Below are 14,511 nucleotides of genomic sequence, written 5' to 3'. Positions count from 1 at the left end.
TACATTCCACTTTCAGCATTTCAATTTACTTTTATTTGCATTTCTCACCTGCCTTATTTCATTTTCACAGAATCTCACAGTGCAGAAGAGGCCTTTCGGCCCATCGAGTCTGCACCGACACCTGAGAAACACCTGATCTACCTACCTAATCCCATTTACCAGCACTTGGCCCATAGCCTTGAATGTTATGATGTGTCAAGTGTTCATTCAGGTACTTTTTAAAGGATGTGAGGCAACCAGCCTCCACCACCCTCCCAGGCAGTGCATTCCAGACCGTCACCACCCTCTGGGTAAAAAGGTTTTTCCTTACATCCCTCCTAAACCTCCTGCCCCTCACCTTGAACTTATGTCCCCTCGTGATTGACCCTTCAACTAAGGGGAACAGCTGCTCCTTATCCACCTTGTCCATGCCCCTCATAATCTTGTACACCTCGATCAGGTTGCCCCTCAGCCTTCGCTGCTCCAATGAAAACAACCCAAGTCTATCCAACCTCTCTTCATAACTTAAATGTTTCATCCCAGGCAACATCCTGGTGAATCTCCTCTGCACCCCCTCCAGTGCAATCACATCCTTCCTATAATGTGGCGACCAGAACTGCACGCAGTACTCCAGCTGTGGCCTCACCAAGGTTCTATACAACTCCAACATGACCTCCCTACTTTTGTAATCTATGCCTCGATTGATAAAGGCAAGTGTCCCATAAGCCTTTTTCACCACCCCACTAACATGCCCCTCTGCCTTCAGAGATCTATGGACTTTGTTCCTCAGAACTTCCTGGTGTCATGTTGTTTATTGAATACTTCCTTGTCAAATTACTCCTTCCAAAGTATATCACCTGACACTTTTCAGGGTTAAATTCCATCTACCACTTACCTGCCCATTTGACCATCCCGTCTATATCTTCCTGTAGCCCAAGACACTTGACCTCACTTAACCACCCGGCCAATCTTTGTGTCATCCGCAAACTTACTAATCCTACCCCCCACATAGTCATCTATGTTGTTTATATAAATGACGGATAATAGGGGACCCAGCACAGATCCCTGTGGTACGCCACTGGACACTGGCTTCCAGTCACTGAAGCATCCTTCTGTCATCACCCTCTGTCTCCTACAACTAAATCAATTTTGAATCCACCTTATAAAATTACCCTGTATCTCATGTGCCTTTGCCTTCTTTATAAGTCTCCCATGTGAGACCTTGTCAAAGGCTTTGCTGAAATCCATATAAACTACATCAATTGCACTACCCTCATCTACACACTTGGTCACCTCCTCAAAAAACTCAATCAAATTTGTTAGGCATGGCCTCCCTCTGTCAAAGCCATGTTGACTATCCCTGATCAAACCTTGCCTCTCCAAGTGGAGATAGATTCTCTCCTTCAGAATTTTCTCCAATAGTTTCCCTACCACTGACGTGAGACTCATTGGCCTGTAGTTCCCTGGCTTATCTCTACAACCCTTCATAAATAGCGGAACCACATTAGCTGTTCTCCAGTCCTCTGGCACCTCCCCCATGGCCAGAGAGGAATTAAAAATTTGGGTCAGAGCCCCTGCGATCTCCTCCCTTGCCCCCCTCAGCAGTCTGGGACACAAATCATCTGGACCTGGAGATTTGTCCACTTTTAAGCCTGCCAACACCTCTAATACCTTGTCACTCCCTATATCAATTTGCTTAAAAACCTCGCAGTCTCTCTCCCCGAGTTTGATACCTTCATCCTCATTCTCTTGGGTGAAGACATGTGAAGTATTCTTTCAACACTCTACTGATGTCATCTGGTTCCTGTTACTATCCTATTAAATATTCTATGCAACCTCTCCAAAGTTTTTGCACTCTTCCTAAAATGGGGTGTCCAGAATTGGACCTGATTGAGGCCTAACCAGTGATTAAAAGGGATTAGCATAACTTTTCCTGCTTTTGTACTCTATTTGTAAAGCCAAGGATCATGAATGCTTTTTTTAACAACCTTATCAACTTTTCCTGCCACTTTCAAAGATTTGTGTATGTGAACACCCAGTTCTCTGTTGCTACAGCCCCTGTAAAATTGTAACATTTGGCATATGTTGCCTCTTTTCATTATTCCTTCTAAAATGCATCACCTCACTCTTCTCTGTATTAGTTTCATTTTTCCATTTCACCAGCTTGTCCCTGTCCTTCCGAAGTCTGCTACTATCCTTCTTCTCAGTGTTCACATTTCCAAGCCTTTTGACACCAAAAACTTTGATAATAGCAGCGGTCTGAATGCCAACCTCTGGGAGATACTGTTGTATAGTTCCTTCCAGTCTAGAAAAACATCATTCACCACTACTCTCTGCTTTCTGTACTTTAGCCAACTTTGTATCCACGCTGCCACTGTCCCTTTAACCCCATCGGCTTCCATTTTTCTATTATGTGCTATATCAAACACCTTTTTGAAGTCCATGTACACAATAACCATTAAGATAAAAGCAAAATAATGCGGATGCAGGAAATCTGAAACAAAAATAGCTGGAAAAACTCAGCAGGTCTGACAGCATCTGCGGAGAGGAATACAGTTAACATTTCGAGTCCGTTCATCAGAACTAAAGAAAAATAGAAATGAGGTGAAATATAAGCTGTTTGAGGGGAGTGGGACAGGTAAAGCTGGATAGAAGGCCAGTGATAGGTGGAGGCAAAGAAGAGATTGCCAAAGATGTCATAGACAAAGGGACAAAGAGGTGTTCACGGTGGTGATATTAACTAAGGAATGTGCTAATAGTGATATTAAGGGTAGAAAGCAGGACGAGCAAGTGGCAGATGGTCCAAGTGGGGGTGGGCTAGGGGAAAGAGATCGAAATGGGCACATTAACCACACTGCCCTCATCACACCTCCTGTTGCTTCATCAAAGAACTCAACATATGAACCTATTCTGAGAAAAGCCTGCCAGTGGATTTCTAAAGCAACCCCAGAAGCTTTCTGCTGCTGGGGTGTCCTCCATTCCAATTTATTTTTAATCTTTTGAGCATCACTATTGGATGGTTTCTATTTGAGAATAAAATTTAGAAAGAAGATAATGAAGAAACAGACAGCGGTGGTAACTTATTTAAGCTCATTTGTCTTTTTTCTAATGAGTATAAGATAATAATGAATTTATTTTCTTCAATCTTCCTCTTCTTATGCTTTTCCTCAATCCACAAACATAATTTTGATCATTGGGTAGCTTCTGCTCCACTACAACGTATCCTGGTGCCCACGACTAAGGATCTGGTTAAGGCACTAACATTGCATATTTCAAGCCATTTATCAATTCATAGCCTACCTTTCACATGTTCAGGACAGGCTTTCTATATTTGTTCTTCTAGCTGCCTTGTATTAGGAACTAGAAAGTTTATGTGTACTTGTGTGTGTTAGGGATGAGGCTTATCTTTAAGTTTAACTTTAATTTGTGTTTCTGTATTGGTGTGTTAAGAAAGGGGGGAACCTGAGTTTTGGTTTCACTTTAAAAAAAATGCCTGCATTCTAATGAGGTTTTCCGACTCTTGAGGGAAGTTAAAACAAACACAAGGTAGAAAAAACTGTGCTGTTGCCTAACAACAGGGGTCCAGAGAGAAAGACCCACAGAGACAGAGAAAAACAGAAAAGTAGTTTTTAGTTCAGTTGAAACCAGGAGCCAGGAAGGGCTGGACAGGAGACAGCTGCAGAAGGCAGATTTCCCATAAGAACAGGAGAAGGCCCCAGAAACCAGGGAGTGGGCAAAAAGACAATCCTAGGACCTTCTGTTCAAAGGAAGAAATGGGAAAGGTCCTGTTAAGTGAAGTTGAGTAAGGAGCAGAGAGGAGGGCTCCAAACTTAAAGGGAGAAAGCTACAGGATGCAGACCTAAAGCAGAATAGGCTTGCAAGAAGCCAGAAGATCCAAGGAGACAGCCAAAGATTGGTGGCTTCTTACTTTGGGAATATGAAGCAGTGGTATTCTGTTGGCATGGCTGAGTATCTGAGAGAATGTACGTGGAAGGCTAAACTTGAATGCATGTGATGTACCAAGGTTTGATGTTTGACCACAGGTTGCCTGTTGGTTTACATGGACTATGTGCTTACTGTGACCATGGGAATATATGATCGCTTTTGTAACTGGTGTTATTCTTAAGAATCTATATATATCTGTAAAGGTATTGGCGTTGGTGAAGGAGTATTGTAATATAGTTCATATTTTCCTGTTTAATACATTTTTAAAATTATTTTGTTAAAAGTTTATCACATGACTCTTGTGACTCTGTTCAGTAGCCACTCCACGTTTCTAAACAAAAAATAAAAGTTTCAAGCTGGGTTCTACCCTGGGATCTCGCTTGTCCAGTAGTATCATCAGCTGGGAGCGTAACACTAGCCAAATGCTCTAAATAACAAACATGGTGGGTGGTGTGATGGAACCCTGGTAAGATTTTTACCTTCACTTCAAACCATTCTGGCATTCTTCCTTCAAGTGTCTACCTTGACTCTGCTTTCTCATCCCTGAATCAGAAGCTTATAAATTCAAATTGCACTCCAGAGACACGAGCTCATAATCTAAGTTGGCATTTCAGCACACCACAGAGGGAGCGTTGCACTCTGAGGTATTGCCTTTCAGGTGAGAAGTTAAACTGAGACACAGCTGGTGTAAAGGATCCCACAACATTATTTTTGTTTTTAGTTTGTCATTCATGGGATGTGGGTATTGCTGGCAAGGCCAGCATTTATTACCCATGAGAAGGTGGTAGTGAACCACCACCTTGTATACAACCTAGTGGCTTGCTCAGTCATTTCAGAGGTCAGCCACATTACTGAGTCTGGAGTCACATATAGGCCAGACCAGGTAAGAATGACAGATACCCTTCCTTCAAGATCATTCGTGGGTTTTTATAACAATCCGGTAGTTTCATGGTCATTATTACCGATGCTAGTTTTTTTTTAAATTCCAGACTTTATTTAATTAAATGTGTTTAAATTCCTCAAAAGCCATGGTGGTATTTGAACAGATTTCTTCAGATAATTAGCCACAGCCTTTGTGTTATGAGTTCAGTAACGTAACTGCTATGTTATTGTACACCATTAAGAACAAAGGAGTTTTCATAAAAGCAAAATACTGCGGATGTGGGAAATCTGAAACAAAAATAGCTGGAAAAGCTCAGCAGGTCTGACAGCATCAGCGGAGAGGAATACAGTTAACATTTCGAGTCCGTATGACTCTTCATCAGAGTTGAGGAAAAATAGAAATGAGGTGAAATATAAGCTGATTGAGGGGTGTGGGACAGGTAGAGCTGGATAGAGGGCCAGTGATAGGTGGAGGCAAAGAAGAGATTGCCAAAGATGTCATAGACAAGAGGACAAAGGGGTGTTGACGGTGGTGATATTAGCTAAGAAATGTGCTAATGGTGACATTAAGGGTAGAAAGCAGGACGAGCAAGTGGCAGTTAGCCCTAGTGGGGGAGGGGGGAGGGGAAGGGATTGAAATAGGCTAAAAGGTGGAGCTGAAACAATGGATGGGAATACATTTAAAAATAATGGAAATAGGTGGGTAAACAAAAACATATTTAAGAAATATAAATAATTAGAAAAAGGAAAAAGAAAAATATATTTTAAAAATATAAATAATTAGAAAAGGGGGGATCGGAAAGGGGGTGGGGATGGAGGAGAGAGTTCATGATCTGAAGTTGAACTCTGTGTTAAGTCCGGCAGGCTGTAAAGTGCCTAGTCGGAAGATGAGGTACTGTTCCTCCAGTTTGCGTTGAGCTTCACTGGAACATTGCAGCAGGCCAAGGACGGACATGTGGGCATGAGAGCAGGGTGGTGTATTGAAATAGCAAGCGAAAGGGAGGTCTGGGTCATGCTTGCAGACAGACCGAAGGTGTTCCACAAAGCGGTCACCCAGCCTGCGTTTGGTCTCTCCAATGTAGAGGAGACCGCATTGGGAGCAGCGAATGCAGTAGACTAAATTGAGGGAAGTGCTGCTTCACTTGAAAGGAGTGTTTGGGCCCTTGGACGGTGAGGAGGGGGGAAATAAAGGGGTAGTTGTTGCACCTTCTGCGGTTGCATGGGAAGGTGCGGTGGGGGTGGGGGGGTGGGTGGGGTTGAGATGTCGGGGGTGATGGAGGAGTGGACCAGGGTGTCCCGGAGGGAACGATCCCTGTGGAATGCCGCCGGGGGGGGGTGAAGGGAAGATGGGTTTGGTGGTGGCATCATGCTGGAGTTGGCGGATATGACGGAGGATGATCCTTTGAATGCAGAGACTGGTAGGGTGATAAGTGAGGACAAGGGGGACCCTATCATGGTTCTGGGAGGGAGAGGAAGGTGTGAGGGCGGATGCGCGGGAGTTGGGCCGGACACGGTTGAGGGCCCTCAACCAGCTTATATTTCACCTCATTTCTATTTTTCCTCAGTTCTGATGAAGAGTCATACAGACTCAAAACGTTAACTGTATTCCTCTCCGCAGATGCTGTCAGACCTGCTGAGTTTTTCCAGCTATTTTTGCTTTTGTTAAAGGAGTTTTCATGGTGTTCTAGCCAACATTTATCGCTCAACCCAACACCTTTTTATTTTAAAAAACACCGATTATCTCGTCATTTCTTCGCTATATAAATACAAGCTTATGTTCCTCTCATAGCTGTCTTCATTTTTCCAGCATCTCTGACATAGTCATTCCAACCTGAGTGATATGCTTACTTAAGGCCTACAAAGCATGCCTACAGGTTTTTTTCTTGCCACAGCACATCTGAATTGTATCTTGGGCATAATGATCAGATATTCATTCCAAGTTGACTCTGAAGCTGCATTGAGTTTTCTTTACACTTCTGTTTAGGAGTATCCTTCACTCCAGCAAACAACATCTCCCTGGCACACTAAGCAGATTAATGCCTCTGAAATTCTTTGACTGCAACCTCCTCTCTAGATTATTTTGATGAAACATTTTTGAGCCACATTAGCCAATGCTCCTTTTAAGTGTTTCAAAGTAACCCTGCTAGTGCCCCAAAATCTTCTTTTCCATATGCCTCCCTGTTCTGCCACGTCCCCTGCTTCTACTGAAAATTCTGCAACCCCTTAAAGTTAACTTTCTTGTTCTGCTGTGAGCCCAAGTCTGGATTTCAGTCCCCCATGACCAGCAATTTTGACAATTGAGTAGAGGGAATACAGAAAGGACCAGGGCTTATTTATGTATGTATGTTTGTGTTGGATTTAGTCTGATGAACTAGATATATCCATCTTAAGGGGTTATACTAACTTGTATTCTTTCTACTCAAAGGAATGGATGCACTGCTTCATGCACCTCTCCGAACCCCTTTGCAACAATTTAAGGTAAATTAGCATATATCCAATGTAAGTAGGTCCAGCTTTTACAAATAATTAGGGTTGCACTTAAATTGTGAATAGTAAGACTTTGCGTTCCATTCACGTCAGCTGGAAGAATTTTGATATGTTTTATATCTGTGACTGAATTTCTAAATGGATTCAACAGAAGCATGTTTCTGGTATGCTGAAATTGCCGACACCAATTTTCCAGAAAGTTTTTGTTTAACGGCAAATAATGTGTTCCATTTACATTTTAGTACTTTAAATATAAGAAAAACATTTAAAGCAAATAACCTAATCTTCACTGTAAATTTTAATGTATTTATCTTCCCATTTTAAACAGCCCTGTGATTACAATGAGACTGTCAGGAAACATCATATCTTCCCCAATTCTGGCATTGAAATTCGAAGAGAAGATCCAGTCAAGTCTTCTGAAGCAAACGTTACTTCTAGGCTTCCAAAAAAAATTGACTTAAAATCTTTCTTGACTGGATTTGATACTACAGAACCAACGTATACCAGTGTGTGCTTTGACACTGGAGAAGAGGGTGCTAATAAGTCCTTCAGCTCTATCGGACAAAATGAAGTTCCTAAACAGCAAAAGACAATTGATTTTAAAACATTCTTAAATAGCATAAAGCAAAGTGAAGCAGATGAAAATAAAATGGTGTCAATGTCCTCCATCTTTGAGGAACAGCTATTGAAACAGACAGACTTTGGCCTTCCTTCAGCTTGTGGCACAGCTAAAGACATTGAGAAAGCAAATGACTTGGTGCTGCAAATTAATTCTAACAACAACCTGGATCCAAACAGGACTGTCCTATTTCTGGACCAGGACAATGATATGGAGTTCACCAGAAGCCACACTGTTGCTATTAACCATTTTGCCATGGAAAATGCTACCACTCCTCATTCATTAACCGAGCCTAAAAATGCAGAGAGATTAGATGCTGAAGGGTCAACTCATTCTTCCTTTCTTCAAGATAAGAATGTTGTATTTTCAGGAGAAGATTATTTGGATATGACCAGAAGTCATACTGCACCTATTGATGTTGGCAAGGTAGAGCACCTAACGAATCAAAATCAACTAACAGCTATCACGATTCAAAAAAATGACAGATCAATATTGCCCTCTTTTACCCCAAATGAACACAAAATATTCTCCGATAATGGATATTGTAATGAGATTAACCAAAGTGAAGCTTTAGGTGCAAATAAATTGACCTCCAGGTCTGTGTCTACCCTGTCATCTTTTCCCAGCGGTAAGACCATTGTATTTTCAAAAGCAAATGATATGGATATAACCAAAAGTCAGGGAATCACAACTGACATTGGAAGCCTAGGGCAAGTTAGAAATGAAGCGAAGGATTCAGATGAAATGACCTTCAGACGGAATACTACTGGGTCTGTTCTGTCGTCATTTCCCAGTGACGAGACCATGGTGCTTTCAGAAGCAAATGATATGGACATAACTAAAAGCCATACAGTCACAATTGACAGTCAAAGCATTGAACAAGTTACAAATGAAGCATTGGGTTTTACTAAAATGACCTCCAAACTGAATGTTGCTGGATCAGTACGACCATCTTTTCCCAGTGATCAAACCATGATGTTTTCAGAAGCAAATGATATGGACATAACAAAAAGCCATACAGTCAAAATTGAAACTGGAAATCTTGCACAAATTACAAATAAAACATTGGCTTCGACGAAACTGACCTCAAGACGGAATACTGTTGAATCTTTTCTGTCATCTTTTCCCACTGAAAAGACTATGGTGTTTTCAGATGCAAATGATATGGACATCACCAAAGGTCATACAGTTGCTATTGATAGTGGAAAACTTGGACTAATTACAAATGAAGCATCAGGCTCAACTAGAATGACCCCCAGACTGTCTGCTGCTGAATGTCCTCCGTTATCCTTTCCCAGTGATCAGACCATGATGTTTTCAGAAGAAAATGACATGGACATAACAAAAAGCCATACAGTTGCGATTGACAGTGGAAACCTTGTACCAGTTGCAAATGAAACATTGGCTTTGACGAAACTGACCTCGAATTGGACTACTGTTGGATCTATTCCATCTTTTCCCACTGAAAAGACCATGGCGTTTTCAGATGCAAATGATGTGGACATCACCAAAAGTCATACAGCTCCAATTGTAAATATAAACCCAAGGCAAGTTAGAAAGGAAACAATGGGTTTTACTAGAGTGACCTATAATCTGGGTGTACCTGGATCAATACAATCCTTTCCCAGTGATAAGACAATGGTGTTTTCAGAAGCAAATGATATGGACATAACAAAAAGCCATACAGTCACAATTGACAGTGGAAACCTTGGACAAGTTGCACAGGAAACATTGGCTTTGACAAAACTGCCCTACATTGGCAGTATTGTTGGATCTATTCCGTCATCTTTTCCCAATGATAAAACCATGGTGTTTTCAGAAGCAAATGATATGGACATAACCAAAAGTCATACAGCTCCAATTGACAATGGAAACCTTGGGCCAGTTGTGAATTCGACAGAGAGTTCAAGTACATCCTTTCCTCGTGATAAGACCACGGTGTTCTCAGGAGCAGATGATATGGACATTACCAAAAACCATACAGTTGCAATTGGGAGTGAAAACCTTAAGCCACCTGCAAATCACACAATGGGTTTAGATAAAAAGGCCTCCAATGTGAATACTGTTGGGCCTGTTCTGTCATCCATTCCCAGTGATAAGACCCTGGTGTTTTCAGAAGCAAATGATATGGACATAACTAAAAGTCATACAGTTCCAATTGAGTGTAGAAACCTTGGGTCAGCTGCAAATCATAAAACAGGTCCAATTAAAATGACCTTGAGACAGAGTACTGTTCGATCTATTCAGCCATCTTTTTCCAGTGATGATACAATGGTGTTTTCAGAAGCAAATGATATGGACATAACCAGAAGTCATACTGTTGCCATTGAGAGTGGAAATCTTGGACAAGTTGCAAATGAAATGAAAGGTTCAATGAAGCTGACCTCCATTGGGCGTACTGCTGGGTTGGCTCTATCATCTTTTCGCAATGATAAGATCATGGTGTTTTCAGAAGCAAATGATAGGAACATAGCCAAAAGTCACACAGTCACAATTGACAGTAAAAGCGTTGGACAAGTTACAAATAAAGCACTGGGTTTTTCTAGAATGACCTCCAAACTGAATGTACCTAGATCAATACTACCATCCTTTCCCAGTGATAAGACCATGATGTTTTCAGAAGCAAATGATATGGACATAACAAAAAGCCATACAGTCACAATTGATACTGGAAACCTTGGACAAGTTACAAATGAAACTTTGGCTTCAATGAAACTGACCTCCAGACAGAGTACTGTTGGATCTATTCTGTCATCTTTTCCCAGTGAAAAGACCCTGGTGTTTTCAGAAGCAAATGATATGGACATCACCAAAAGCCATACGATTGCAATTGAGAGTGAAAACCTTTGGCCAAGTGCAAATCATACAATGAATTTAGATAAAAAGGCCTCCATTGAGAATACTGTTGGGTCTATTCCATCATCCTTTCCCAGTGATAAGACCCTGGTGTTTTCGGATGCAAATGATATGGACATAACAAAAAGCCATACAGTCACAATTGATAGTGGAAATCTTAGACAAGTTACAAATGAAACTTTGGCTTCAATGAAACTGACCTCAAGACAGAGTACTGTTGGATCTATTCTGTCATCTTTTCCCAGTGAAAAGACCATGGTGTTTTCAGAAGCAAATGATATGGACATCACCAAAAGCCACCCGATTGCAATTGAGAGTGAAAACCTTTGGCCAGTTGCAAATCATACAATGGGTTTAGATAAAAAAGCCTCCATTGAGAATACTGTTGGGTCTATTCCATCATCCTTTCCCAGTGATAAGACCCTGGTGTTTTCGGATGCAAATGATATGGACATAACAAAAAGCCATACAGTCACAATTGATAGTGGAAATCTTGGACAAGTTACAAATGAAACTTTGGCTTCAATGAAACTGACCTCAAGACAGAGTACTGTTGGATCTATTCTGTCATCTTTTCCCAGTGATAAGACCCTGGTGTTTTCAGAAGCAAATGATATGGACATAACTAAAAGCCATACAGTTGCTATTGAAAGTGGAAACATTGGTCCAGATGCAAATCATACAATGGGTTCAAATAAAATGACCTCTAGGTGGAGTATTGCTAGATCTACTCTGTCATCTTTTCCCAGTGATAAGACCCTGGTGTTTTCAGAAGCAAATGATATGGACATAACTAAAAGCCATACAGTTGCTATTGAAAGTGGAAACATTAGTCCAGATGCAAATCATACAATGGGTTCAAATAAAATGACCTCTAGGCGGAGTATTGCTAGATCTACTCTGTCATCTTTTCCCAGTGATAAGACCCTGGTGTTTTCAGAAGCAAATGATATGGACATAACTAAAAGCCATACAGTTGCTATTGAAAGTGGAAACATTAGTCCAGATGCAAATCATACAATGGGTTCAAATAAAATGACCTCTAGGCGGAGTATTGCTAGATCTACTCTGTCATCTTTTCCCAGTGATAAGACCCTGGTGTTTTCAGAAGCAAATGATATGGACATAACTAAAAGCCATACAGTTGCTATTGAAAGTGGAAACATTAGTCCAGATGCAAATCATACAATGGGTTCAAATAAAATGACCTCTAGGCGGAGTATTGCTAGATCTACTCTGTCATCTTTTCCCAGTGATGAGACCCTGGTGTTTTCAGAAGCAAATGACATGGACATAACTAAAAGCCATACAGTTCCAATTGACAGCGGAAGCCTTGGAAAAATTACAAATGAAGCTTTGGGTTCACCCGGAAAAATCCCCAGACTGACTGACACTGGCTGTTCTCTATTATCCTTTCCCAGTGATAAGACCATGGTATTTTCAGAAGCAAATGACATGGACATAACCAAAAGTCATACAATTGCTATTGAAAGTGACAGCCTTAGGTCAGCTACGAGTGAGGCATTAGGTTCAGATAAAGTAGCTTCCAGATTCAATGCTCCTGGGCCTGTTTTGTCAGCCCTCCCCAACAATAAGCTCTTGGTTTTTGAGCAAGTTACACCAGTTACAAAAATGGATACAGTGCCCATTTGTGATAAGCATGATATATCCACTAATCACAAAATTTCCCAATTGGTGCTTGAAAAGGGGAAAAAGTGTTTTGGTAACCATTCAGGCAATGCAGAATTTGCCAGCATTCAAAAGTCAGTTGAAAACACCATTTGTAATGTCAGTTGTGCTGTCCATACACTTGGTCCTGATTCTGATCCTTTGACTGGGAGCATGGAGGTCACCACCCTGAATATGGACGGTGGGACAGAGCAAGAAGGAGAGCCTGTTAGTTCAACATGTGTAGCTGACGTTCATGAAAAAATGAATGGGAAAGGAATCAAAAAATCTGTGCTATGCACAGAGAACTCTTTGGATTCAATTCTGACGTGTAACAATGACAAAATTCAGGAGAAGAGATCCCCGGTCGATCAAAGCAGGGAGGCAGCTTCTGAGAAATTTCTTAAACATCAAGTTAGTGATGCTCAATCCGAAGGTACTGTGAACAGTGTAATAACTGAATCTATAAGTACAGCAAATAAAAATCTGGGACATAATCAATCCAGAAAGTCAAGTCTTGCTAATATGCCGTCACTTCAGAAATTGAACTCTATGACCAATGTGACTTATGACACTGTATTAGAAAGGCCTCCAGTAGGTGACAAAGGTCCTACAAATTGTCAAACATGGGGTGCAAAGACATGGTTCTCAAAACAAAATTTACTTGTTAGGGACACGTTGAAATATAAAATCTCTCTGGGCAACTTTCCTCCTAAACTGCCTAGTAGAGAAAATCTGTACAAAGTTGTAAATTCAAATCATCAGGATGTAGCAACATCAGGAGAACATCTCAGCTCTAGTTCACTTCTGAATATCATGTATAAATCAAACAAACTTGAGGTAAATTCAAATATATCCGAACCTAATGTCAACCCTAAAAAACGCCCAGATATTCAGATTGAAAGCCAAATGAATGATCATGACCAAGCAGAAAACAAAATATTTGATCAAACGGAGCCATCTCACTGCTTGAAGTCCAGTGAAGTGCACTGTCTCACCATCCCTGAACAACTTGGAAACGAAGCTTCAACTGCTTCTGAACAACATGAAAATGTTACAGGTGGTCAAGATCAAGATCTTGGCAGTTTGAAAATGATTAAATCAGTAGAACAAAGACTTTACCAAAAACGAGCATGGAGTGAAGAGGAGGCGAATGAAAATCCATGCAGTAAAAGAAAAATGAGAAATTTGGGACCTGAAGACACTGATTCTTCAAGACATAAGGTAAGTGAAAGGAAAATATGTACATGAAGTATCCTAGGCAGTTGTGAATGTGTTTGTAGTGTAGCATAAAATTGATTGTATTAATAATACAGTATGTGTTTACACTTGGTTTTATCAGCCAATTAAATTGGGTGAAAGGGCAAAGTGCTTAAACTTGACTGGAAATTGATCAATCTATGGCCTTTTGAAGCTCTGAACTGAAAATGAACTTTCTGGTATAAATGATTATAGCTACAATCCATTTGATGTAGGTAGTTATATTTTTATCACTTCATATCAATTTGAGATGGGAGATGGAACCCACAACATTTGTTTGTGAATGGGATTATAGCAAATCCAGACAACTCCATCTCCTGTGGTGATAAAATGTTGGCTTCTAGACAAAGGGTTATTGTATAATATTTTTCTCCTAATGCATGATTTTTAATCTCAGAACAGTCAACACAGTGATTTATTGAGTTGGCATTTGGATTATATTTGCAATACAACTATCTGGAATACTTCTCGGAAAATTGAACACCATGGACTGCCTGGACATCTCTGAAAACAGGAGATATGAAGTGCAAGTTCCATCATGATGTTGGCTGCAGCTTGAATGACAGCTCATCCTCCCTTCTGTCATCTTGTCTCTCCCTCAGTAAAGTAACATGCGGCATTATGTGTTGTGGCACTTATTGGAGTAGCCCTTATTTGAATAAAATCCTCTACGTAACACATTTTGACCTAACTTGAATTGTTAATTTTCCCATGCATTTTACTTTGTTTTGTGAACTCGGACCCTCAAATGTGAAATTGTTTCTTTAAATCCCACATGAGGGAGATGAGACATTGTATGCTTTGAAGAACAAATT

At 40.7% G+C, this 14,511-nt stretch overlaps 1 protein-coding gene across 1 annotated transcript in view; it reads left to right on the top strand.

Moving 5' to 3' along the window:
• Nucleotides 1–14,511, top strand: part of knl1 (kinetochore scaffold 1) — a 126,870-nt gene that overhangs the window by 30,429 nt on the left and 81,930 nt on the right. Inside the window, exons 8-9 of the mRNA XM_078563026.1 lie at nucleotides 7,232–7,284; nucleotides 7,622–13,660. Coding sequence (XP_078419152.1) covers nucleotides 7,232–7,284; nucleotides 7,622–13,660 — 6,092 coding nt within the window. The remainder of the gene's footprint in view (nucleotides 1–7,231; nucleotides 7,285–7,621; nucleotides 13,661–14,511) is intronic.

This window comes from Cetorhinus maximus, chromosome 18, assembly GCF_964194155.1.
Source record: "Cetorhinus maximus chromosome 18, sCetMax3.hap1.1, whole genome shotgun sequence".
Classification (NCBI taxonomy): domain Eukaryota; kingdom Metazoa; phylum Chordata; class Chondrichthyes; order Lamniformes; family Cetorhinidae; genus Cetorhinus; species Cetorhinus maximus.
This window is presented reverse-complemented; position numbering and strand designations above follow the sequence as displayed.